The 27,482-nt window shown below is 38.3% G+C and overlaps 1 protein-coding gene across 4 annotated transcripts in view; it reads left to right on the forward strand.

Annotated features, from left to right (window-relative positions):
• The window catches only part of ZFHX4 (zinc finger homeobox 4), a 150,066-nt gene that overhangs the window by 117,768 nt on the left and 4,816 nt on the right, over positions 1–27,482 (forward strand). For all 4 annotated transcript variants that reach the window (XM_054634303.2, XM_077186613.1, XM_077186604.1 and 1 more), the window contains exons 5-9: positions 6,683–6,799; positions 13,030–13,163; positions 13,320–13,520; positions 15,888–16,005; positions 16,830–22,226. In XM_054634303.2, the coding sequence (XP_054490278.2) occupies positions 6,683–6,799; positions 13,030–13,163; positions 13,320–13,520; positions 15,888–16,005; positions 16,830–22,226 (5,967 nt within the window). The remainder of the gene's footprint in view (positions 1–6,682; positions 6,800–13,029; positions 13,164–13,319; positions 13,521–15,887; positions 16,006–16,829; positions 22,227–27,482) is intronic.

Below are 27,482 nucleotides of genomic sequence, written 5' to 3' on the forward strand. Positions count from 1 at the left end.
TAAGTTCTTAATTAACATTGTGATTTCTTTGTAAATAAATTCAGAAAGAATTTTTCTGGAAACTGTGAATGGGCGACTCACCACTTACATGATATATTGAAAACTCAGCTTAGGTAGGAAAAAATGCAAGAAATTAGGGACAGTAGAAGTGTTTGTGTTTGAAGGGACATTGAATACACAGATTGAAAAACAAAATAGAAAAAGTAAAGTAAAGTGAATTATACTGTGAAGATCCATTATTTTGCTTTTTTTATCCACTGGCTTGAAATGAACATCCAGGACCCTGGTGAATGTTTCCGAGAAACCCTCCTTGACTTTCTGAGCTTTAGGTCAGGCTTAGGTTCACTCACCTAACTTCCAGTGTTTAGCAGCAGTGCCCAGGTGAAAAGTCTGCATTCCAAACACTAAGCTTCATTTTAAAATCCTTCTACAATCAGGGAGGAATTAACAATTCACCTATGTAAAGTCAGAGTTGTGCCCTTAAGTTATCTGTGTCTCCCTCTGCAGAGAATAAACTTAGAGCAATACCTGAAATTAGGCAAGGTATATCCAGCATGTTGAATAAGAATTAACAATGAGGTTTAATTTTCTTTTCTACATAACCTTGATGGAAATGTATTAGTCTTCAAGTCAGACAATGGTAGTGCTCTTCATGCTTTATGCTGATGGGGGAAACAGCATTTTCTATGAACCATAATGGCAGCCAAAAGAAAAGTAATGATCAGTTGGAAAAGTTAGACTATTCTCAATATAGTTTCATGCTTCAATGCCTTTCTAGAGATGGCCAAGTAAGAAAAGTATCCCTTTCTGCATAATAAATGATTAACTGTACATCTCAAATCACATCTGGAAAGCATTTCTGAGTTTCATTCTGAATAGCTGAGATTCTCTGTTAATGGTTTTGTCAGCATATGCTTCTTTTGCTCCTTGCAAAATATTTGATAAAATATTAATGTAGAAATGAAACAACAAAAATACAAACCACAAATTTTCCTATTTTCTGATAAATCAGTATGGCTCAGCATAAGTTTACCAACAATTCTTTTCCACATTTGCACTATTATCAGAGTAAAACATTCTTCTTTTCATGATTTGCTCTGAGACTAGGGAGGGAGACTAGAAAGCAGACAATCCCAGGCAACAATGAGAGAGAGGGAGAGCTTGCACAGCAGCCGGAGAGGAAAGGACACCCCACCCCTCCAAACTTCTGGGGAGAACATTCCTTTTCCAGCAGCTGGAAGTAGACTGCAGTTTAAAAAATAATTAAGAAAAAAATAGAATAAACTAGATTAGGAAATAATGAAGTGCTGGGTAGATTAGCTGGTGATGGTGAATGTTTTCTGCCTTCAGAAGCTACGAAGTAAAACCAAGTAGGGTAGATGAGAGCTGCCTGCCTCCGTCAGCCAGAGGGGTGAGGCTGAGTGTGGCAAGTGGGGAGTACAGGCTGCTGGGTGGAGTGGGTGGATAAAGTGGGTGTGATTTGTGACACTCTTTGGGAAGGAGTCACAACAGCACACTCTGTCCAGCCAGCTTTGCAGTCGGCCTCCCCTGGCACAGTGATACATTTCAGTGAGAAGCATTAGGCTGCCATAAAAATTCAAATGATGCACCACAAAACAAAATGATACAATTTGATAATAACTGCCAGTTAGCACTTTCTGGTCAATATGATGATCATCACTTAATTATAGGCTTGTTTGTGGGAAGTTCAGCTTTCTAAGAGCTCTAGTTCTGAATATAACACAGTGATTAGAAACAGTTATTAACGGGTTGGTGCCTTTATTCACCCCAAGTCCCTAAAGGAGAAATTAGAAATCCTGTTTGAAGATGAAATATGACCACTAGAGGATGCAGTCAAGATCCTGAATGAGTGTGGCATCCTATTCCTCAGTCATCCTCTGCAAGGCCAGCCAGAATATAGAACAAATACTTTCTGGAATATTTGGGTGAATAAATGACAATGCAGGAGTCAGGAAGAGTTTATCGGCAAAGTAATATAACTAGGATAGCCCAGAAGGCAGTCCACAAGGTCTGCTTTCACTTAACTTTTACTTCTTTTGCGTAGTCTGTGGGTTTTTCTTTGTTTTCCATTGTTTCTCCTTTCCCTCCATTATCTGTTGTCTGTCCATCCCTCCAATCTAAACCCTGTTATTATCCTTTAGTAGTGGTTACCTTCTTATCTGGATGGTTAATAAGCTATTCACTCTACTGGTTGAACCTAGGATACACCTGTGCTGAACACTTATGGGTACCTTAGATTCAGCTACTTATTGAACATATTCAGTAAAAAAAAACACAATTATTTTTTAAAATCTCTCTCTCATTTCATATTTATTTGCTTACTACTTCAGTCGATTGATTTATTTGTTCCCCATCCATCCGGCCCTCAGCCACAAACACTTGCTTAATCTTGTTTTCTCTCTCATAACCGCAATTACTCACCCACAACCAGTAGATCATCCTTATTTAGGAAATTACTTGCAATTTGTAGAGGGCAAAAGGGATACCAACAACAACAACAACAAAATAATACAGGACCAAAACAGGAACTACTGGCTGTTAATTTATATATCAATGTTGTAAAAAACCCCAAACGAACCAAAATCAACCCCTGAAAATAATATGCTTTTTTTTAAACAGACTAGAGCACAGACTCCCAGTGCTGCTCATCAGTAGGGAAACTTCTCTGATAAAACACAGGGAAAGGCAATTGCCCCTGTGATTATCACAATGCATTTAAATTAAAGGCGAGAGGATTGTTTCTACTCACCCTGGTCTTGTTTTACTAATAATTATTTCATTTTTAAAAGTTTATATTTTTCTGCATACCCTCCCTTGTTTGTGGTGTATGTATCTGTTTCTTAAATCCAACTTCCATAAGTCACCTCCTAACGTACGTATGAATATTTATCTAATTTTTTTGCTGGTACCTGCTAATCAGCTTTGGCCGAGGCCTGGATTTTGCAATTGAAATCTTCACACATCTTGACTTCATTGGACTGAGGAAAATCACAAGGGTCTTACTTCATAAAATCAGTACAGAATTAGACCTGTGTGTAGATTAAAATACTAAAGTATGTGACATAAAATACGGAATATACAATATAAACTGATTATTGTTACCTCTGACACAAGAATTTTTCATTTTTCCTTATTTCACAGTTTTAGTGCAGAATGCTGCTAACTTAATTTTTATGTTTAATTCTAAGTCAATTGTAAGCAAAAGGTTGATAATGGCTAAATGCAAGACATCCAACATCAAAAGAAATTTTCAACATTTGGACAAAATAAAAACAGGTGTGAATAAAATATCATATTGCAATGGTAAGTGTTATTAAAGCCATTAAAGTGCATTTGAATCGGGTGCTCTATTCATTTTCAAAGCTGACATTTGTAAATGTATATAGGCAGGACTCTTGTAAATTTAAAACAGAATGCTGGAACTTGATTCTGGAATCTGTAGCACAGTCGTACTGTGTTTTGTCCGTACATAATAATTCATATTTTTTGTCATTGAGTAGGGGCCATCCGATTTTTATTTCTGCATGGTATTCTTGTTGGTTGGCACATGTAGTAAGAACAAAAATGTTGCTAAAAAAAAATATTTGTTGCATTCTGGCATAGGAATGTAATGTCTTTGATAGTTACATTTCCTCAATATCTGTTCCGACAAATGGTCTTCAGGATTTTTTGTAATTTGCTAACTGCTTTTAAGTTAGAGCTGTTTTATTTCCATCTTGTCCCTTTGATATATGTCGTGACAGTGCGAGTCTCAGACAGCCTTTCCGTAATTTTGAAGGAAAATAGGAGAAGTTGTATTATCATTTCTGTCTATGAAATTTACTTCTGAAGTGAATGCCATACATATTTCTGAAATGAATGCCAAATGTATTTTCTAGAAGGGAGTGCCATTGAAAGCCAAGGCAGGCAATTTATACCATGCATAATAATGATATTAATTTTTATGGTGTGTATAAGTTACATTTTGATTAGTTTTTTGCATGATTAAAAATTTGCAAAGCCTTTATGGCCCCCAGGAGCCTACCTGTAATAAACAGCTCTCACCTTCCAAACCATAAAACAGGTCTGCAGTACTTGAACATTACAGCTAATTGCCTTGCTACATCAAAGGGAGCACCACAAGACTGAGAAAAATCACAGAAGGGGGGGGTGGGGAGCGAGGGGCAGTTTCACCTCTAAAGGTTATGTGTTTGTGGCTTGGTGCAGCCCTGTAAAGTTATGGCCTCAGAACTGCTGTTTGCGATTAAGTTGATGGGGAAAGTCTATCCCACAATCTCTCCCTGCTGCTGACACAGAGTCTTTGTTCACATTCAGATTTCTCAAACTGTTGCCAGGGTCAGCCTGAGGTCAGACACCACGATGATGTATAGGAGAACATGTCTGGGAATTTCTCTCACACTTAAAACACATACCAGAAAAACAGGAGAGCACCCTGCAAAAATCGTCTGATGAGACCCAGATGATACTGTAGCTTTTCTTTTAGTACCTTCATAATTTTCTTTCTCTTTGCCTGACATGCACACAATGTTTTATTAATGTGTGCCACGATAGCCCTTACAATTTTATGTCCCCTCAAGATAAGGACACTCAGTAGCACTTTGACACTTCATTTTCCAGCCCAGGGGGATTGGGCCAGTAAATCTAGTAAAAGAAGCAATGCGTCCATTCCCAAGGATGAGTCGAAAAGGGATTGCCATCGGCTCCGTGAGGCCACGGGGCCTGACCCTGGGTAGGAGCCTGGTGCGTGCGCGCCCAGCACTGGCACAGCCCTTGCCAGGCGGGATCAGAGGCGCGCAGCATCCCGAGGCGTGCAGCATCCCGAGGCGTGCTCCCGCCACCCAGCCGCGCTCCGGCTGCGCGGGGATCCCTGCCATGTGTGATTAGCTATCGGCGTGGGACGAGAGCGCTCACGCAGCATGAGTGGGCTTCCCATTCGCATGGAAATTTTTTTCTTTTTAATATGCAATTATTTTTAAAAGAAGGGACCATCTTTCTCCCTGCATTGTTCCAGAAAGTGGACACACATGCTTAGTCCTAACCTATTGTATTTCCATGTCAATGCAAAACAGCAAAACACATTGATCTGTGGTCAGGATTTTTTTCTTTTTTCTTTTTTTTTTGGCCGGGGGAGCAGGTTGGTTTCCAAAATTGCAGCTGTGTTTTTCTCTTCCGATTTATAAAAGGTTTTGCAGAGAGTTGAGAATCGGATAGGTTTGCCACATCGATCTGAGGGGCTGTTTGCCTAGGCATAGGGTTTCAGTGTATGGCTGGCAGTAAGGCAATAGGCAGCAATTTTTTTGTGCTCAGCTGCTACATATGACAGAGGATATTTCATTCGGCTGTCAGAATGTTATTAATAAAACATGGGGTGCGAAGAGGGCCACTATTTCCCCTTTCAATCACTATAGCATTTACAATGAAAATTTTATGCAGTGTGTAATTTTCAGTTAATGCTTGACACTTAAAATGTCGGTAGCTGCATTTTGTATGGTTCCTGAAGGGTTAATTGTATCATGTTCCCTGCATAAAAGCTCTGCTTATCAAAAGTGAATAGAAGAGTGTATGCAAATGTGTGTCTGTGACCTTTTGCCTTTCCAGGGTTAATTTATATGGTCATTAAAGATTTTATGAAATCGAGCGGCCTGGTGCTTCGAATCCCATTTTACGTTCACCTCCTAATTTATATAATTCCTACCTGAACGGGGAAATATGATTTTTATTTTTGTGTGTGTGTGTGCTGCAATGAAAACAGCATGCTGTGCTGTAGGGAGTTGCAAGTCTGGTTATCTGGCATTACTCAGATTGCTAAAAATTCATTAAAATGTGACATCAGCACAGTGAGAGACAAATGATCACAGGATGAAAAGGAACAGTGGGCCTTTCACGGATTAGTGCTACACAGCCCCAGCATAGAAGCTAACTGCATAAACAGATTAATCCACCAGTAGCAGCATAGCTAAGATTTACCGAATAATTAAATGGGCTTGAGTTACTGTGAAGATTTCCATGTAATCTAGCTGGTGTGAACACGTAAGTGAGGTGTGGGTAATGCTGCTTCCTCAGAAGCCATACACCAAGTTGCATCATTTATCCTGAATGGCTCCCCCTGGAGACAAAATTTGAGACTTCTCCCGCAAAGCCAGAGGTTTATATTTAATACTGTACCTAATACCTAATACTTACTTACTGCAATTAGCGGGATACTGCTCCACTAATAGGATTTATATTTGAGATCTCTCTTTTTTTTTTTTTTTTTTTTTTTTTGGCTCCAAGATGCATTTTTACATGCGCTTGCTTTTGTTCCAGCCTGTGGGGGGTGTATGGTGTGTGTATGCGTGTGTGTGCATGCATGTGCATGTATTTTAGCACAAATCATTTCTAGCCAAAGAATACGAAATGACAGGCTTTAAATCTGTCACACTGGGGGAAAGCAGGTACTCTTGCAAAGACACAGTCAGATTTTGTAATATTGCAAATTTTTTAGAATTAATATCCAACCTCTTTAAAGCAGTGTTCTTTCCCTTTTCTTCCCCCCGACCCTTCTTCCCCCCTATTTTGCCACCTTCTGTTAGTGCTGTTCTTATTACAGGACATATTTTTTAACTGCTCTTAACTGGTCACTGAGTTCCTTTCCTGAGATCTTTTCTGTGTTTGTCCACAGAAGAACAAGGTGAAGACACAGAAGGGTCTGCTAAAAGTACATCAGTGGCTGTGGCTGATGATAAAGACTCAAGTGAAAGAGACAATAGTGAAGGCAAAAAATCTAGTAAAGACTCTGGTAAGATGCTAGAATTTTGTTTCCCCCCTTTTTTAACTTATGAAATGCTCTTTCATTTTAAACTGTCTGGACATTCCCACTACTATTCATTGCATGTGCATTTTGCATGTGATTTCTATCAGTAGCCTCCCATTGACCTATTTTTAATCATAACCATCTGACAGGATAGATGCGGATAAGTTGAAGAATATTACAGGACGACCAGTGAGATTATTTTTTAATCAAATCAGTTTGTGTGCTTGTAATTTTTTAAGCGCCTTTCATTAATCTTTGCTGTACTTGTGATTCCTCTGATGGCATATTAATTTTTCATAAGCATAGGATTAGGTACCACTTGAATTTTTTCTTCAATCAGGTTGTGCCCCCCTTTTAACCCAAAGAATGTGGGGTTTTTTTGTTATTATTTTTTGCTCTTGCTCACAGATTAGTTACTCCCAAGAATTTGGCCTCTTCCTGGGCATTTATTTGAGGCATTTACAAAAAAATACACAAAATCCAGTGAAAAAGTTTACAGATGATTCAGCCTAAGAAGGAGGAAATATCATTGAAAACGGATTATGGGATGGGTAATTTTGATCTCCTGGAATAGACAAAGCCCAGTAATGAAAGCTACTGTCTTTGAAAACAAAACCTCTATGTCATGACATTTACTTGTGCACAAACAAACCTAGGGCCAGCATCTGGTGTAGATACCCAGGGCTTTTTCTGTGTTTGATTTGGCAAATATGTGACTTCACCCATGCTTTTTATGTATGAGATGGAAATCTATGGTCACAATGAATATTACATTGGCTACTTTTGCCGCACGCTATACCTAGTTACATTATGTTGGATTCACTGAAGCAGAAGAAGTGCTGAAACAGGTTGAAGCCTATTAGTTTCAGGTAGTCATATATCTTTTCCTTGTATGCTGATGACAGCAGCATACAAAGGAGGTTGTGTTATCCATAAAGACATATAGTTGTAGAAAAAATATCATTTTACATCTGAGTTCCTTTACACCCAAATTCACCCATACTACAATTTGCTCTTTACATATTAAACATTTTTGAATTTATTTCAAAAAAAAAATTATAAATGGCCCTTTCTATGCCAAGTCAGTTCAGAAGACTGACTTAAAGATTAAAGCTTCCTTTAAGTTTGCTTGTTGACGGGCTGAGGTCAGTACCCATCACAGTTTACAACCTCGGCTGCTCTTCAGTCACTTTGTTTTTTGAGATCAAGAGACTGAGGGAAGGCCGATAATGACAAGGATGATGTTGAGCAAGAAGCTGTGTTGTGGTTTAAAATATATATTCCCCTTGGCTGGCTCTCTGACTTGGTCAGAACCGTCTGCAGTGCAGCAAAGCCATGCTCCCAGGCTGTCACAAGTCCTTCCCTGCAGTCTCCTCAGGGGCTGGCCTGGACACTCCCCAGGAGACGGGTGACAGCCACTTGCAGCCTGCATTTCCTACCATACGCCTCGTCTAGGGGACAATATGAACCACTTCAGGGAATTTAGCAGCCCTCTCTTTTTCTTAGGCCGGTCCATTTATAGTTGTTTAGGAAAGAATATGGTATTAAAGCTCCAGCCAAAAAAAAAAAAAAAGAAAAAAATAGAAAAAAGAAGAAAATGGAATCTAGAAAAAAAATACTGAAGGGGAATTCTCAAAATTCCATCAGGATTAGCCACTCATAAGGGCCAAGTTTAATTAGGACAAACCTATATCCAGATGCCTACTGGGTGCACTACAAAAAACCAGCATAATTGTTCTGCATTCCCGTGCCAGCAATTACACAAATAACTTTGCAGTAAGATTCATATAGAAACAAGGACTGAAATACATGATTGCCTTTGTGCTTTGCAGAAAATAGTTTGTACTGTAAAACCCTGAATCTTTTGGAAAATTTTATTTTCCTAATCTAAATTAATTCTACATATGTAACATTCCGACCATCATCTTAATTTTCACTGAGCTGACAAGTATTTCTAATGACTGCATAACTGCTTCTGTATAATTGAATGTTAATTTGGGCTTTCTCATGAATTGAGTGTTGCAAGTCTTGCCAAAGAAATCTCAGGAAAACCAATAAATTAATCACAATACTAACAAGTTAGACAGGAAAGTGGTGTGACCCTTCTTTAGCATAGAATCTATTAGACAAGAAAGGATTAACATGTATTTAGTAACAGTGTGTTTGTGTAAGCTGTTGTGCTGCGTTGCTTACCTTATCTCAAGAAGAAGAGCTTTCAAAATGCGACTTGGCAATATGCAAGTTATATTTGTTGAATATTCATTCAGAATAGAAAAGCCTACTAATGCCTCATTTATATTGTCATTTAAATCTAGTGCCACTTTAGATTAATTATAATCCAAATTACAGCTCTATGCAGTGCAAGAATTAATATGGAATTTATCCAGATTAATACATTTGCATTGAAAATGTAATATGTCTCTGCCATGGCTAAGGGGAGCACTTTTTAATAAGGTAGTAAACATGAGGAAGGATGGAAATTAACCTTCATTATTGCAATGAAAATTATCCTTTCATTCTACTCTAATTAGAAAGAATACTCTACCAGTAATTATAATTTTAGAATTATTTTGAGTCTGAATAACATCATCTGATGTGTCAGAAGTCTTAAATTATGCAATCTTTATCAAATACAAAGATTTATAAATAAGAAAATAGTGGTTTTATCATGGCTTTTCCAGGATTTTTTTTCTCACTAGTATATGTACTTTATTAACTGTCTCCTTCTTATTAGTCACACAAATATTTTTATTTTGGGGCTTCAACATATATTGCAAAGGTGATGACATCTGAATTGCAGTGAATTGTGTCATTTTTATATTAGCAATCCTACACAAGTTAAATAATTCTGATACTGACAGGCAATCATTGCCTAGTCTATTTCATGGCACTTATTTATAATTAAACCTACTTTTTGAGCTAAATGTATTGAAGTTGCATTATTAATCTAAAATAAGATGCGTATTTTATATTATAAAAAGAATTTCTGATGCATTTCACAATTTCAAAAAAACACCCCCCTACAAATAATGTGTCTCAAGAATAAAAAGTTAATATTTAACACATGGATAACAACGGGATTTAGTTTTTTCCTACAACTGCCTGGTAAGAATGGCGTAGCAGTGGAACATGTAACTATGAAAAGAGTGTGCACAGTTTGCTCAAAACCAGGGTATTTTCCCTTCTCTTTCCCTCCTCCTTTGATAACCTTTCTAGATGCCCATAGGTGTTTACAGCTTTTCTACCAAAGCTTCCTAAAAATGTGAATTGAACATGGAAAGCAGAGCGTTGATACAGCGAGACAAGGAACTGAGTGGTAGTAGCTCGACCATTGGATAAAAAGTTGAACTTTGCTTTTGTCATGTTCACTGTGGCTTGGGGACTCTGGTCTTCTCCATGTGCAGGGGCAAGTGACTCCCCTATGCCAGAGGGCAAAATAAAGCACCCTTTTTCCTTCCTTTAAAGCTCACCATAAGTCCCAGAATCAGTTACATTACTATTGGCCAGATGCAGCTTCAGTCATATAAGAAGTAACAGTGCTTGAGGTTGAATGAATCCAGAGCCAAACGACAACAAAAACAACAAAGCCTCTGTAAACTTTGACAGTTTATATAAATATCATAGTAAACATTGTAAAAAACTGTGCTTTGTTATGCATTTATTGACCCCAGCACAGTGTTTTATAACTCCACTCTTTTATTATATTAACCGCAAAAGAAATTTAACCAAAAAACCCCCCTTGTTTTTATAGAAACAAGAACTATGTGTTTCATGATTATTATAGGCCCTTTGAAGTAATTAAGTTATTCCATCCTGTGGTGGAAGATGATGTGTAATATTAACCTTGTGTGTGCCCAGGCACACACAGAGTGCACTTCAAGATAAATCTCACTAGCAGCGCCATAACACAGTTAGATGCATTTTCACAAGTAAATTTTGAAGGAGAACTTGGTTTGTAATTTCTGTAACAAACAGTTGAAAACAATCTAGTGTGATGAGGGGAAGAGAAGGCAGAATTTTTCCATTTGTTTTTAAATTCAGCTTCCAGTATAACAATGTCTGTTTACATCAGCTGAGATTCTGGCCCATTTGTCTTTAAAAAGGATATCTTAAAAGTGACATATTGTAAAGAAAGAAACAGTAGAGATGTTTTTGACAGTTGGAAATAAAAAGAGGGTAATAATTTGAATCTGTTTTCTAAAAAAACCCAGAAACAACCTTTCTCTCTTAATACATAGTATGCCACTTTTTTATTTTCCATAATTCTCACAGTTAAGATACTTAAATAATATGTAAATACAAATAGGCCAGGGAGTACTCTATTAATAGTCATAAAGCAAAGTGAGTAATAAAATGGTGCCCTATGTGATTTCATCACTTAGATTTTACTTTTAAGCATAGGTAGCCCTTTGGGTTGTTGGCCCAACAGTGACTGAGCAGTCTAAAAGAGGCCTCCAAGATCTGCTCCTGAGAGTGAAAAAATTCAGGGTCTCCAAAAAGGGACTAGTTCAGATGATACACATATGATGATGAATTGATGAATATATAAATAAGGAAATATGGCAGGAATAAGGGGGTAGATAATTTGGGCTAGAATTTGGGCTAGAACATGCAAAAATTACTGGCCTAAATTACATCAAAAGAAATAATTAACAACTTAGGAATGAAAGTCAATGTGTGGGGAAATCACCATTAAGGTGTAAGCCATAAAACTTGTTTTATGCTTGTTGTTGTTTTTTTTTTTTTTTTAAGTGCCCTTCAGAAAATGTCCCTGTGTGATTCACTTTTCAATTAGTCATTATTTTACCATGAGGATTTGGTGCTTACCTTGAAAACTGTTCTCTTATTTTGCTTCTCTTTAATGTTGTCTTTGTAAGATCAAATATTGCACAAAGCCTATATGAAAATAATGATAATAAAAAGTTCTTGAGTTTGTGTTTTCTTTGTTCTTATTTACTTTGTTGCCAAAATGTCCATGACCTTATTTTTAAATTAATCCTAGGTTATTGTGCAATGAGGTGCAATTTGTTCATTTATATGACCCTTATGTGGATTGAAAAAAATCAAGATAAATCTTCATGCACAGCATACAATCAGATTACCCCTGGACTATATATTTACGTTGGGTCTGATAGCAATCAATGGTTTAGCTTCATTGCATTTCAAGATGTATTTGCACCCAGTGTCCAGTGATAGTGTCCTCACCCTGGAAATAATTTAGTTGCAAATTGACTGGAAGATGGTGAAAATTGAAAGTTAAAATTAGAAATACTCATAATAAACAGCAGAAAAAAGGTCAGATGATGCCGCACTATGATGAGATTGGAATGGTTGGTAAATGAGGTTTTGTGTTTGTCATGAGATGTATGTGACATGCCTACCCAATGCTCTTGTAATATCCAGCCTAGCAGAAGAGATTATCTGGCAAATTGACGCTGGAAAGAATTTTCTGATGGACTGGGAAATTAGAATTGCACTCTTCTCTTTGATGTGTGCAAGACTGGGCCGCATTACACAGCTAGCTCAGGCATAATATTAAATATAGTATTTAGTACTTAATAGTACAACTATCTGTAGTAAACAATTATATTCTGGTTTTGATCACAAATGCCAGACTATAAAAATTCACAGTGTAAACATCTAAAGCAATCCCAAATGACTGATCTTTGTATATAATTAATATTAAGTTAGCTCTGAAATCCTATTCTCCACAGTATTTCTTTTAAAGCCTCACTATATTTAGCTTCAGAATAGTAACCAGGCAGGAGTTATCAAAACAGCACAATAATCATATTGCTCAGACAGTTTAGAAAAGAGAGAGGGTAATTAAACAGGAGCAAATTAATTATTTGGAAAACAGGCTTTTTAAGCAAAAGCTGATTTGTTTTAATGTAATAGACAAATTCATACTGAGCTGCTAAAGAAAGAACATTATTGATTAATCTTTAAAGGCAACCTAGGGTTATCTAAACAGTAGAGAAGAGTCCATTTTTAAATGTATTTATAGAGTATCAAGAATAAAAGTGTATTTTCACCTTTGTGCTTACCAGACTTGTTTTATTCATCTTTATTTTTTCTCAGTGTTTAAAAAACAAGCAAGCAAACAAAAAAAAGACCCTCAAAGACAATACAGACCTTTGAAGTCAGAGTCTCTTTTTAAACCAGGATATTTTTAAGTTTAAAACATGTTCTCAAAAATTATGTTTTCAAAACAGGAATAGTCACACCAGAGAAGGAACCAAAAGCGAACACTGTGGTAGGGGCACAACAGCTTCTTCTGGCAAAAGAAGAGGATGGTGCAGCTAAAAAATCAAAGCCTCCAGAGGACAATAAATTTTGTCATGAGCAGGTAAAAGGAAATGTAACAATTTAATTGCATTCTAGAACTCTTTTTCAAATAACTCAAGAATGAAACAGAGATGATATGCTGTTAAAATAGCTATATCAGCAAGTTATAAAAAGCACATTGACTAATAGCCTGCATCTTAACTTGATTTTTTTTCAGTTCTATCAATGTCCTTATTGTAACTACAATGGTAGGGACCCAAATCGTATCCAGATGCATGTCCTGTCACAGCACTCAATGCAACCTGTTATCTGCTGCCCCCTCTGCCAAGATGTCCTCAGCAACAAAATGCATCTCCAGCTTCATTTGACCCATCTGCACAGTGTGTCCCCTGACTGTGTGGAGAAACTGCTCATGACAGTAAGTGCTCCAAATACTGATGCACATGCTACACAAACATACTTGGGCCTTGTGGGCAATGTATTTGTTGTGACAGTGTGTTCAGGAAGCCTGGGGAGAGGAATGGGTCAGGACTCTTAGGTTCTCTTCTCAGCCCATCCAGTGACTGCTGTCCCTTGGGAAAATGGCTGAAGGTGGATTTCACAGATGCAAAAAGTCTTTGAATCCGCACTGACATTAACCTTGGAAAAGTTAAGCCAGTCCATATCTCTAAGTGCTTACCTGAAAATTTGGTCTAATAATATCCAGGTCTCAGAGGTATTGTGACTTTTGTTTGTAAAGTAATAAGAACTCCCTGAAAAACATAGTTCCCAAATGTAGAAGGATTCCTGTGTATACCTCTACTAAACATTACATTACATGAAATTCACCGTAAAACAGCAGTTCAAACATCCATTCAAAACAATGTCAGTAGAAACACAATCAGGTCTTGTACTTATATGTTATTACAGCATAAATTCAGTTAGAAAACAGACCTCCTAAGACAAACTGGTTCTGGTTGTCTTGTCTTCTTAGATGGAAATGTACTTGGAAATCTCAGTGATCCAACTCCTTAAGTATTTACTTCTGTATCCATAAATGGCTCCTTCATTTATATAGGTGTGGTTGTAAATCCACCACCTCATACCCAACTAAAGTGGTAAAAATATTAGAAATAATTGAGACCTGTTGAATGAAGGTCTACAATTCCTTGTGCTTAGAGTTGAGGAGCAAATACACACTTGGGGAACTTCTTTTCCTTGGTTTTCTACTAATTATAGCTCTGACAGACCATGTAATTTTGACCCACTGGAAGGAAAATTCAGTAGATATTTAACTTTCAGAGACCCTTTTAGGAAAATGGGAAAATATGGAAAATCGGCCCCTCCATATTGAGCAGCACTAGCTTTCTTCTCAAGTTCTTTCTGGTTCCCTCTATGCTGATAATGAAGCAATTTTGAAATCTTTCTTCATCAGGTGCTGGGGAGTTGTCCCAGTGTTTCTGAGAGAGGAAAAACCCCAATGTTTCCCAGGGAAAAGATTGTAAAACATAACCTTCATAATTGAAATTGTCAGTATTGCTAACATTAATATGCTTTGTCCATAACTGAAATGTCTAACAAAAAAGTAAATACTATTTATAGCAATTTTTTTTTCCTCTGGGACATTTACAGTTCTCTACATAATTTTTTTAAAAGACCTTCCCTATCATAGTAAACTCAAAATCATTAGTCCTATAAGAGGGTGCTATTAATGCCATGTTTGAATCACAAATGTACTCTGTACACACCCAGGTGGCTTTTTTTTTAATGTCTAGAATATTTTTTCCAAGAGGCAATTTGTGTATATGTATATATATGTCATTCTTATGCATCCAATGTTAGAGGAACAAAAAATATTTCTACTCATAGCTCATAATGAATGTAGCTTTCATTATTTATTTTCAACTCAAAAATCTCTTCTGTGGTTAATCTTTTTACCTCTGTATGAAGGAAGTCCTATCTTTCTGTTAGAGATGAGGAGCTGCAGCACAGTCTGTACTGATTTACCCAATATTCTTTAGACAGAATTTGGCAGTGCAGGAGCTTGAACTTAGACTTGCTAAGTCTTAATAGGACAGTCCTATATTTCTGGTATTAATTTTTTTTAAGATCGAAGTAAAATAAAAACATGAAATGTTGAGCAGGCTGATATTTGTATCAATTTAGCAAAACTGAATACTACCAGATTAAAACTACGTCCTTCAAAGATTTCTGTCTATAATTTGAAAGCATAGCTCAACAGATAAAGCAATCTGAAGATGATACATAAGAAATTGAAGTCAAGAAAGAGAAAAAAAATCTAATTTTAAATAGAAATAAGTTGTTACTTCCCTGTTGAAATAAACATAATTTTCTTTCAAAGGAATGTCTACCATTTGTGTAAAAAAGGTACAGGTGAAGAAAAGTGAGAATGCCTTCAGTGAAAGACTGACTGGTCACCATATCTCAACATGATCTCTGTCTTTGGAGGAGAATATCCTAGGAGAATTCCCCTGATAAATCAAATGATCCTGGCAAAGTCAGCAAAACCTTCTTTGTGGTGATACTGAGACCAATGAAATATTGAGTGCATGTAGTTTTATAGCATCCCCTTATTGTGGATTATTTTGAGTTGATTCTCCACTAAGGGACACATGATGCTCTGGGTTATGATCTGTCAGAAACCATAATCAAGAACTGAATCAGGATCTTGATTCTGACAGTCATCCAGATATGGAGGATCTTTTGAATTATAATTTCATACTGTTGTATACTATGAAATAGTGGGACTTTTTCTGTAATAATACCATATTCTTGGTTTTCAAAGGTTCCTGTACCAGATGTCATGATGCCCAATAGTATGCTATTGCCAGCAGCTGCTTCAGAGAAATCTGAACGTGACACACCTGCAACCATTACAGCTGAGGGATCTGGGAAGTATCCAGGTATGCAAGAAAAAGCCCAGACATGTAAAAGCTAAGTATGGGCAATTTAGAAATAAAACTACTTGTTACTTGGTAAAGGAAACCTTTTTCTGGCTTGCTTATAGCCACAGAGATTAAAAAACAAAAAGTAGCAAGGGGTCTGAATTTGGCTGAGCTGGTAGAAAGCACATGTATGCCAGACTCCTTGCTTTTGGTGGAGGTAAAATCAAACAGCAGTGCCTAGCCACTTTGAGGGCAAGATCCTCCTTGTTTAACCTGCTGCTAAGACCTAATCCCAAAAGACAGTGGCGCTTTCACCATCAATGGGGAATATTAGGTAAGTGATTTTGTCTTCATTTCCAGTAGCAGGTTTCTGATCCTGGACACTTACCGTATTATGCACTGGGAAATTTTGCTAGTTGTCACAGCATTCTCCTCCCTCTCTTCTCTGACCATTCTCATCCTCTTTCTAGTCATCTGTCCTACCTGTTGTCCCCATTTTTCTACTCTTTCCCTCTTTCCTATTCTTTATTTCCTTTTCTTGTTTGATGCTCCCATTGTACCAATCAACTCCTACCTTCTGGCAAAGAAAAGCCCTATGCCACTGCTTGGCCAGATGCTGCTGCCAATCTGATCATTGTGTATGAGTTTTATTCCTTTTTTTAAACTCCTGTTTATCCTGCCCACTTTGTTTTCTGGGACAAAGACAGGTTGTTATATTTTGCTAAGCTGACACATGGCATACTAGGTGCCTTTCTTGATTTCTGATGAAAAAATAAATTTAAATGAATACTGTGTGCTTTTTCTTCTACTTGTGTAAAAGGCACTTCACTTTCTCTAACTAGGTGAAAGTCCTGTGGATGAGAAAAGTACCCCTGGGGTCGATGAATCAAAAACTGGAATGGAAATAAAGACTGAGGAACAGAAGCCACCTAAGGAATCTGCTGAAACACCAGATTGGAATAAGAGCAGCAGTAAAGATATAAAGACCACTGAGTCTATGACAGACCAGCTAAGTGAGCAGCAGAAGAAGCAACAGCTGTCTGTTTCTGACCGCCATGTCTATAAGTACCGCTGTAACCATTGTAGCTTGGCTTTTAAGACTATGCAGAAGCTTCAGATACATTCCCAGTACCACGCTATTCGGGCAGCTACCATGTGTAGCCTTTGCCAACGTAGCTTCCGTACATTCCAGGCTTTAAAAAAACACTTGGAAGCAGGCCACCCTGAACTCAATGAAGCTGAACTTCAGCAGCTGTGTGCATCTTTACCTGTCAATGGTGAACTGTGGGGAGAAAGTGAAAGTATGGCACAAGACGATCATGCACTAGAACAGGAAATAGAAAGAGATTATGAGATGGACCAGGAAGGTAAAGCAAGTCCTGTAGGAAGTGATAGTAGCTCTATTCCAGATGATATGGGCTCGGAACCAAAGCGGACCTTACCTTTTAGAAAAGGGCCAAATTTTACTATGGAAAAATTTCTAGATCCATCTCGCCCATACAAGTGTACAGTGTGTAAAGAGTCTTTCACCCAAAAGAACATTCTCTTGGTCCACTACAACTCAGTGTCCCATCTGCATAAACTCAAAAAGGTTTTGCAGGAAGCATCAAGTCCTGTCCCTCAAGAAACCAACAGCAGCACTGATAACAAACCCTACAAGTGCAGCATTTGTAATGTTGCATATAGCCAAAGTTCTACATTGGAAATCCACATGAGATCTGTGCTTCATCAGACAAAGGCAAGGGCTGCAAAGCTAGAACCAAGTGGTAATATAAGTAGCGGTAATAGTGTAGCAGGGAATGTGAATAGCCCCAGCCAAGGAATGCTAGAATCTGTGACCTTACCAGCAGTTAACAGCAAAGAAACACATTTAGATGCCAAAGAATTAAATAAAAAGCAAGCTTCTGAATTAATTTCTGCTCAGCCTACACATCACCCACCCCAGTCACCAGCACAACTTCAAATGCAACTACAGCACGAACTGCAACAACAGGCTGCGTTCTTTCAACCGCAGTTTCTAAATCCAGCTTTTTTGCCTCACTTTCCAATGACACCAGAAGCACTGCTCCAATTTCAACAGCCTCAGTTCCTTTTCCCATTCTATATACCTGGGACAGAATTTAGCTTAAGCCCAGATCTGGGTTTGCCTGGTTCTGCCACATTTGGTATGCCTGGGATGGCTGGTATGACAGGATCACTGCTTGAAGATTTGAAGCAGCAGATACAAACTCAGCACCATGTTGGCCAAACCCAGCTACAGATACTGCAGCAACAGGCACAACAGTACCAGTCCACCCAACCCCAACTTCAGTCCCAAAAGCAGCAGCAGCAAAGTAGTAAGCTGATGAAAGCAGAGCAAAATACCTTAGTAAGTACAGACTGCCAGCTGATAAAGGATATGCCATCATATAAGGAGTCAGAAGAAGTTTCTGAAAAACATGAGAAGCCAAAGCAAGAATTTACTAATGAGAATGAAGGACTAAAAGAAAACAAAGATATGAAGAAGCCAAAATCCTCAGAACCAGCCATCCCACCACCCAGAATAGCTTCTGGAGCAAGGGGGAATGCAGCCAAGGCTTTGCTGGAGAACTTTGGGTTTGAGTTAGTTATCCAATATAATGAGAACAGACAAAAAGTGCAGAAGAAAAGCAAGACTGGGGATGGTGAAAACACAGACAAACTGGAGTGTGGAACCTGCAGTAAGCTTTTTTCCAACATTCTTATTTTGAAGAGTCATCAAGAACACGTGCATGGACATTTTTTTCCATATGGAGCATTAGAAAAATTTGCCCGACAATACAGGGAGGCGTATGACAAACTTTATCCAATTTCTCCATCTTCTCCAGAAACGCCACCGCCTCCACCACCACCTCCGCCACCACCTCCTCCTCCTCCTCCTCCAACTCCTTCTCAGCCTTCTTCAGCTGGAGCTGGAAAAATTCAAAACACAGCTCCCACACCTTTGCAGGCCCCACCACCTACACCTCCACCACCGCCTCCTCCACCGCCACCTCCGCCTCCTCCACCACCACCACCATCAGCCCCACCTCAAGTCCAGCTTCCTGTTTCACTTGATCTCCCACTTTTCCCTCCAATTATGATGCAGCCAGTGCAACACCCAGCACTGCCTCCTCAGCTTGCCCTCCAGCTGCCACCAATGGATACTTTATCTGCCGATCTTACCCAGCTTTGCCAGCAGCAGCTGGGATTAGATCCCAATTTCCTGCGGCACTCTCAGTTCAAGCGTCCACGTACGAGAATCACAGATGACCAGTTAAAAATCTTGCGGGCTTATTTTGATATTAACAATTCTCCAAGTGAAGAGCAGATCCAAGAAATGGCTGAGAAATCTGGTCTTTCACAGAAGGTTATCAAGCACTGGTTTCGAAATACGCTGTTTAAAGAACGACAGAGAAATAAGGATTCGCCGTATAATTTTAGCAATCCTCCTATAACGGTGTTGGAAGATATCAGAATAGATCCTCAGCCTTCAGCTGTAGAACCCTACAAGTCTGATGCGTCTTTCAGCAAGAGGTCATCCAGGACTCGGTTTACTGACTACCAGCTTCGTGTCCTCCAAGACTTCTTTGATACAAATGCTTATCCAAAGGATGATGAAATCGAACAGCTTTCAACTGTACTTAACCTACCTACTCGAGTTATTGTCGTATGGTTCCAAAATGCGCGACAAAAAGCTCGCAAAAGTTACGAGAATCAAGCTGAAACTAAAGACAATGAGAAAAGGGAACTGACGAATGAGCGTTACATCCGAACCAGTAACATGCAGTATCAGTGCAAAAAGTGCAGTGTGGTTTTTCCCAGGATCTTTGATTTAATTACACACCAGAAAAAGCAGTGTTATAAAGATGAAGATGATGATGCTCAAGATGAAAGCCAAACTGAAGACTCTATGGATGCCTCTGATCAAACAGTGTATAAGAACTGTACAGTTTCTGGCCAAAATGACTCGTCAAAAAGCTTGACAGTCACAGCAGCAAGCTCTGGCTCTGGTTCTAGTACTCCTTTGATTCCATCACCCAAACCAGAACCTGAGAAGGCTTCTCCTAAACCAGAGTCCACAGAAAAACCAAAACAAAATGAAACCACCTCTAAGCAAACAGATACAACTTCCCAAAGCACCAAACCAGTACAGTCTACTCCAGTAACATCATCTGACCCTCAGCCCTCAGCTTCTCAACCACCACAACAAAAGCAATCCCAGATTGTAGGGAGACCTCCTTCTGCATCACAAAACACACCTGTTCCTTCCAGTCCTTTGCCAATTTCAATGACTTCTCTACAGAACAGTCTACCTCCTCAGTTATTACAGTATCAGTGTGATCAGTGTACAGTTGCCTTTCCAACTCTAGAACTTTGGCAAGAGCACCAGCACATGCATTTCCTAGCAGCTCAAAACCAATTTCTTCACTCACAGTTTTTAGAAAGACCAATGGATATGCCCTACATGATATTTGACCCAAATAATCCTTTGATGACTGGACAGTTACTTAACAGTTCTCTTGCTCAGATGCCACCACAAACTGGCTCATCACATACAGCACACCCTGCTACAGTTTCTGGTTCCCTGAAACGGAAACTAGATGATAAAGAAGACAATAACTGTAGTGAGAAAGAGGGAGGAAACAGTGGAGAAGATCAACATCGTGATAAGCGTTTAAGAACTACAATTACTCCAGAGCAGCTGGAAATACTCTACGAAAAGTACCTGCTAGATTCCAATCCCACCAGAAAGATGCTAGATCATATTGCACGTGAAGTGGGACTGAAAAAGAGAGTCGTACAAGTCTGGTTTCAGAACACAAGAGCCCGGGAAAGAAAGGGACAATTCCGTGCAGTTGGTCCAGCCCAGTCCCATAAAAGATGTCCTTTTTGTCGAGCTCTGTTTAAAGCAAAATCTGCTTTAGAAAGTCACATCCGCTCTCGACATTGGAACGAAGGAAAACAAGCCGGCTATAGTTTGCCTCCAAGTCCTTTGATATCAAATGAAGATGGAGGAGAAAGCCCACAAAAGTACATATTTTTTGATTACCCATCACTGTCATTAGCAAAAACTGAATTATCAAGCGAAAATGAATTAGCCTCCACTGTATCAACCCCTGTGAGCAAAACTGCAGAAATGTCACCGAAGAACCTTTTAAGTCCTTCTTCTTTTAAAGCAGAGTCTAGTGAGGATATAGAAAATTTGAATGCCCCTCCTGCTGACTCTGGATATGATCAAAACAAGACTGACTTTGATGAGACTTCATCAATTAATACAGCAATTAGCGATGCCACAACAGGGGATGAGGGGAACAATGAAATGGAAAGCACAACTGGCAGTTCAGGGGATGCAAAACCTGCATCACCCCCCAAAGAACCAAAACCGCTTGTGAATGACACACTACCAAAAGCAGCAACTACACCTACAAATGAGAATGCTGATGATAAATTTCTCTTTTCCCTAACAAGCCCTTCAATACACTTCAGTGAAAAAGATGGAGACCATGACCAAAGTTACTACATTACTGATGACCCTGATGATAATGCCGACCGCAGTGAAACTTCAAGCATAGCTGATCCAAGTTCACCTAACCCATTTGGAGCTAGCAATCCCTTTAAATCCAAAAACAGTGATCGGCCAGGCCACAAACGTTTCCGAACACAAATGAGTAACCTTCAGCTTAAAGTTCTCAAGGCTTGCTTTAGTGACTACCGAACTCCAACCATGCAGGAATGTGAAATGCTAGGGAATGAGATTGGTCTGCCCAAACGTGTGGTTCAGGTCTGGTTTCAGAATGCCCGGGCTAAGGAAAAGAAGTTCAAAATTAACATAGGGAAGCCATTCATGATAAATCAGACTGGACCTGATGGGACGAAGCCAGAATGTTCTCTGTGTGGCGTGAAATATTCTGCACGTTTGTCCATAAGAGATCACATCTTTTCCAAACAACATATTACAAAAGTGAGAGAAACTGTGGGAAGTCAGCTAGACCGGGAGAAAGATTATTTAGCTCCTACAACGGTTAGACAGCTGATGGCACAGCAAGAACTGGATCGCATAAAGAAGGCTACTGATGTGCTAGGATTAACAGTACAGCAGCCAGGCATGATGGACAGCAGTTCTCTTCATGGTATCAGTTTGCCAGCAGCTTATCCAGGACTCCCTGGCCTTCCTCCTGTTCTTCTGCCTGGAATGAATGGTCCATCCTCCTTACCTGGATTTCCACAAAGTTCAAACAGTAAGTCTATAAGGGGATGATTTTCTCATTTTATTAATTTGATCATCTTGCACAGTCACCATCCCCTTCTAAGACAAAGCATAATATGCATTCATATCATGCTGGTTAGATTTGTGTGAACAGCTAATAAGTACTCCTATGGGGTATACTCAGTGCATTTTTCCAATGATGCTGTAGCCTGGATGATACATCTGACTTCTCTAAAAAAAAAAAAAAGAGAGAGAGAAATGTTTTTAGCCAATACTAGGTTTTTTCTAACAAAAGCAATAGAAATATATAATTGTTATACTTATTTGTTTGTTTTGAATTATACTTCTTTAATCAAAACATGGGTTAGAATTTTGTATGTAATTTTTTGTATGCAAATATTTAATGTAATATCTCATTAAGCACAAAATAGATTCTCACATTGTCAGTTTATCAGGCAAGCGGTTCAACCCTTAGACCACTCCAATCTGTTGTTTAATCCAGAATAAATGTTTAATATAAATGCTGCCCAGGACCCTCTATTACATTTCTGAATAACTGCCTGCTGAAATAAAAAAGAGTTTGTGGAAGGTGATTTGTAAAGGCAGTTTCAATTGTAATCCAAATTCCAGTTCATAAAGTCATTACCGACATGTACCTCTTCATTTGGGCTTGCACTTTTAACAGAACACCTAACTCGCTTTATTGACAGTTTTGACTCTCATGTGACTCTGGGTTTTGCTCACGTTGGAAAGCACTTCCTCTTGCAATAAGTTTCACTCATGTTAAGGAACCAAGTTTTCTGCAGCAGATTTTTTGACTCCTCAAAGAATGAGCCTAATGTGTTTCTTGAAGTAGGCTCCAGTTTTGCACTCTAGGTTCATTTGACTGCAGCCTTGCAGACTGAAGCTCTCACAGTCATCTTCTAATTTTGCATATTCATATCAAATATGTGCACAGAAGAGTTAGGAAGCTAGTTAAGACAGCTCACCTCATTTTATCCAGTAATCCCACCTGCTGTTGATCTTTAAACTTTGCTTTAGAAAGCAACACACTTTGGCAAGTAAAATAAAGTCCTAATCACCAGTGTTATTAGACATACTGAGACTGTAGCAATGTCTTCTCTACTACCCAGGTCTACTTTGATTGATGATGATCATGTTATTGTTTTCCTAAGTGGTGGTCAAAGCATCTTGTTTTCCTCTTCATTGGATCAGAGAGGCTTTCCTTCCACAATGGAGTCTCTGGCTGAGTGCCCTCTGGCTTTTGTCAAACAGTTATTGGCACAAGATTGCATATAAAGGAAATATAAAGTTGCTGTATTTCCTTCTTAATGGCATACAGTGTCCTGGTCCTAAAATGGCTGGTTGTTGTTCATTAAAATTATAGATATGGTTTCTCTGTATAACTTTGCTAAATAGCTTTGGCTAGGTTGACCTTCAGGTAAAAAGGGCATCGGAAAACTCAGGATTTGTCTATATGGCTCAAAGAAATTTGCTTGGATATATATTTTTTTATTTCAATACCAGGAAGTTCCCATGCAAAGTGTGTCTGGGGAATGGCCCTGGACCCATGGACCCACCCTCTAAGCTGTGCTTAGGATTTGTTTTGGAGGAGGCTAGTTGGCCTAGGCAAAAACAATGTCCACATTCTTTCTCTTTAAATTTAATGAAGGTTTTTCTCTCAGTTTCTTGAAAATGTTCCCTGATGCTCTTTAACTCACTGGTACCAATGTAGGCTCAAAGTCTGCAAATTGTCCTGTTAATAATACAAAAAGCATTATTAGAGGCCAACTGTTCCATAACAATTCCGTATTCAGATTTTCTAATTTCCACCAAACACCTCTTCTTTGATATCATGCACAGTGCACTGCCAATTGAGATGGATTTTTACCCTCTTTCATCTTTCATTTTCTTAAGGTTAATTAGCCCATTGTGGGCAAAGCCCACTGTGTAAAGCAGCTACTAGAATCTCGTTGTTAACTTTCTCTTCTGCCATATGCTAAACAGCCCCTACATCCCCCTTTTGTTGCCTGGAAAATACTTGCATACATAAATCTCCATTCCCTAATGATACATAATGGAGCAGTGATAGTGAGTGGAAAGAAAAAAAAAGTGATTATTTTAATCATTCATCATAGAAAAACAGTAATGTACTTAGATGTGCTCCAGTATATGCTCCACACTAGTATTTTCTGCACCTAATTAACCCATTTCTATTTTCTTCTCTACCCTGCTCTGTCTAGCTCACATTCATATTTGATGCTAAGAATCATTTAAAGAAGTATCTTTTTGGAAGCAAGCTTCCAAGCAAGCTTTTCCTTGGCTGCAGTTCTTCTTGCAGCACGTATATATATTTTCAGCCAGCAGGACAATTGCTCTGCACCGTTCTTTGCATGAAGGATTTGCTGAAGCTCCCTGACAACTCACTGTCTTACAGTTCAAGTCTACTTCTTGTGAATTCCTCTGCAAGGGTGTAATTTCTTCTCTCTCGGACCCAAGCCCAAAATGCACTTCAGAAGAAGCCTCACTGGGATCCCCTTATATTGAAGTATTTACTTGTTTTTAGTGATGCTTACAGGGTTGGTAACTGTTTTGCCTGCAGCAAAGCCCATCCATTCTGCCCTACATCTTTGTTTAAGGGACGATGTTAACATTAGTAAGATCCTCAATTTGAAAGAATGTGTTTATTCAGATAGGCAACTATTGAAACCTAATTGTAAACATCACACTTTAAAATTCTCCTTTGTGATTTGCTTTCCTCATCCTAGATAGAGAAGTAGCACTGATTAGTTTCACTGGTTAATACAAGTTTATAAGGGATTTCACTTTCATGTTTGACCATCCAGTATTTTTTATGGATTTCCAAAATACAGAAAACCAGCTAAATTTTGCAAAGTCCTATGCTTTTTTAAATGCAGTATTTGCTTTTACAAAAGTTTTGAAATGGAACCCGTGAAAATAATGCTAATTCAGAAAGGATGGAATGATTCAAACTACAGTTCATTTCATCTTCTTTATATAGCGCTTAAACTAGATTATTACTTGTGAATATTAAATTTTGCAAAATAAGATAGCTTCATTTCTGAATAAAAGGATATATTAACTTTAAATTCTGTTATTTTCTTCTTAAACAAGTGGGTTTTAATGTCAGAATTATTGTGTGGTTCTGAGATTATGTGTCACAATCCTCTCACCTGTGGGATGCATTTTTCTAGATAATGTAATTTTACCATCTTATGGGCATCAAATGCTGAGCAAGGTCTGAAAATTACTGCAGTGTTTGCTCAGCATAATTCCTAATAAGGAGTTATTTGGTGGAATTCTAATTCATACAGAATTTTAGTTTCAGCTCATCTTTGTTCTTCAAGCTTCTTCTTATTTTCTAGGTGACTGTAGATAGAAGAGTTCACCTGCTGTTTTCAGCTGTTCTTAAAATTCACATTCTCTTTTTCCTTAGCTTTGTGTTTTGCCTATGATCCCTTGCAGAAAGCTAGTGCTTCATCTTGCTTCTAGCTATTGATACTGGTTCTATGAACCTTTTAATGTCATCATCATTACCATAGGTTCTTTGCACATCACTTAAGCCCAGGCTACCTTGAAGATTCACAGCAGCTTTTTCCAAGAACGCACACATCACTGGGTAATATGTACTTAGTGGGTTTTGAAATCTTATCAAGAGAGAAATTTGATTCAGCAGCAATGGCTTTGTTAGTGCATTAAATTCTGTTCTCTGTTTGTTTTTGGCCCATTGGTAGCAGTTTCATTTTTATATTTTAGCCCTTCCATTCCTCCAAGTGAAAGAGAAGTCTCTCATCTTTGATAGTCATTTAAAATAATTAGCAGGATCAGAATGTTTGCTCGTGATTAGTGTATTTTCTACTCTGTATCTCTCATGTCTGTAAATCAAGCATTAGTTTCATCAGTTTTTTAAATTTAGTTTTGGAAACCCTCATTCCACATTTACCTTCCAGTAAAACAAGTGGATTGCACTGTTCTAAAGCAATCTGTCTGGACATTTCACTGAACTATGTGTATTTCAACTATATTCCAAAGAATATCTGGTAAATGGAATACGTCATACCTGTTCTAGGAATCTTCACTGTGATTAGACTGAAGACATTAAAATGTACAAGAGTTGAAGAGATTGATAATAAAATTAAATTGGAAAAAATCCTAAGTAGGTGGCAAGCCCAAATAACCATGACAAAGCTGGGGCAACAGTTCACATTAACTGTATCATTCGTGTGTTTTCCATCTACACTCTGTATAATTTCATATATTTTCAGCAAGCTCCACACACAATTGGCTGTTACTTCCTGTTGGAAGCATAGGAGCAAGTAATAGCATCTTCAATGTGATTGTGCACTAACTCTAGCAATTACCCACTTTTTAATTATAGCTGTTGTGACTTGTTTCACTGTACTATCTAATTCGTGCTCACAATGCATTTTAACTCCTTAGTGTTTAAATAGGACTAATGACACAGTGACAAACATTAAATGGCCTCTTTGTTAAATCTGATAATTATTCTTTTTGAATCCTAATTGCTTGATTCTTAAGTAACGCTAAGCACCTGGATATTGATGATTTAAACATTATTCTTGTTCACTCCATTAGTGCTTCCTTGTGGCTAATACCTATCTAGCCTCCATTACAGAGCCTGCATTTATTTCTCTCTTATCCATGCACTAGTAGACTGCTCCTGACATAACTTCTCTTTTTCAGTTCCATGTGCATGATGCACTTTGTGTGCTCTTTTCTCTAGCAAACTGACTTGCCTGAAAAAACGACAATGGGTGTAATGTACAGCCTCTTACAGTCACTCGCCTTTTCTACCCTGTGCCATCATTTAATTTTCTGACCAATTATACATCTCACAGAAGTTGCTTTTTTAATAGACTGTTACCAGCCACTGCACTGTATCTGGTACTTGAAACAGAAAAGATTTCTTCCATTAAGTTACGAGGCATACTTCTTGTGTGTATGCACCCTCCAGACAGAACCAGTCCATCCTTAGGTTGCTTTCTCTAATGAGGTGGAGGACGTCATGCCTGCGTGCTTCAAGTAAACCAAGAACAGCAGCGTTCCTGTGTTAAAGTACTTTAGTGCTATTACCCTTATTTCCCAGCAAAGACTGCATTGACCTGATTGTTGTGGTAAAGAAAAGCTCAACTCTCAAAAATGAAAATGTAAGCTGTGTGGTGTCCCAGTAATGAATAGCATTGACCTGATTGCTGTTAGTTTTTTGAATGGTCATTTCCTGTTGATATTTACTTACCTAAACATC

The sequence above is a fragment of the Agelaius phoeniceus genome, chromosome 1, assembly GCF_051311805.1.
Source record: "Agelaius phoeniceus isolate bAgePho1 chromosome 1, bAgePho1.hap1, whole genome shotgun sequence".
Taxonomy (NCBI): Eukaryota; Metazoa; Chordata; class Aves; order Passeriformes; family Icteridae; genus Agelaius; species Agelaius phoeniceus.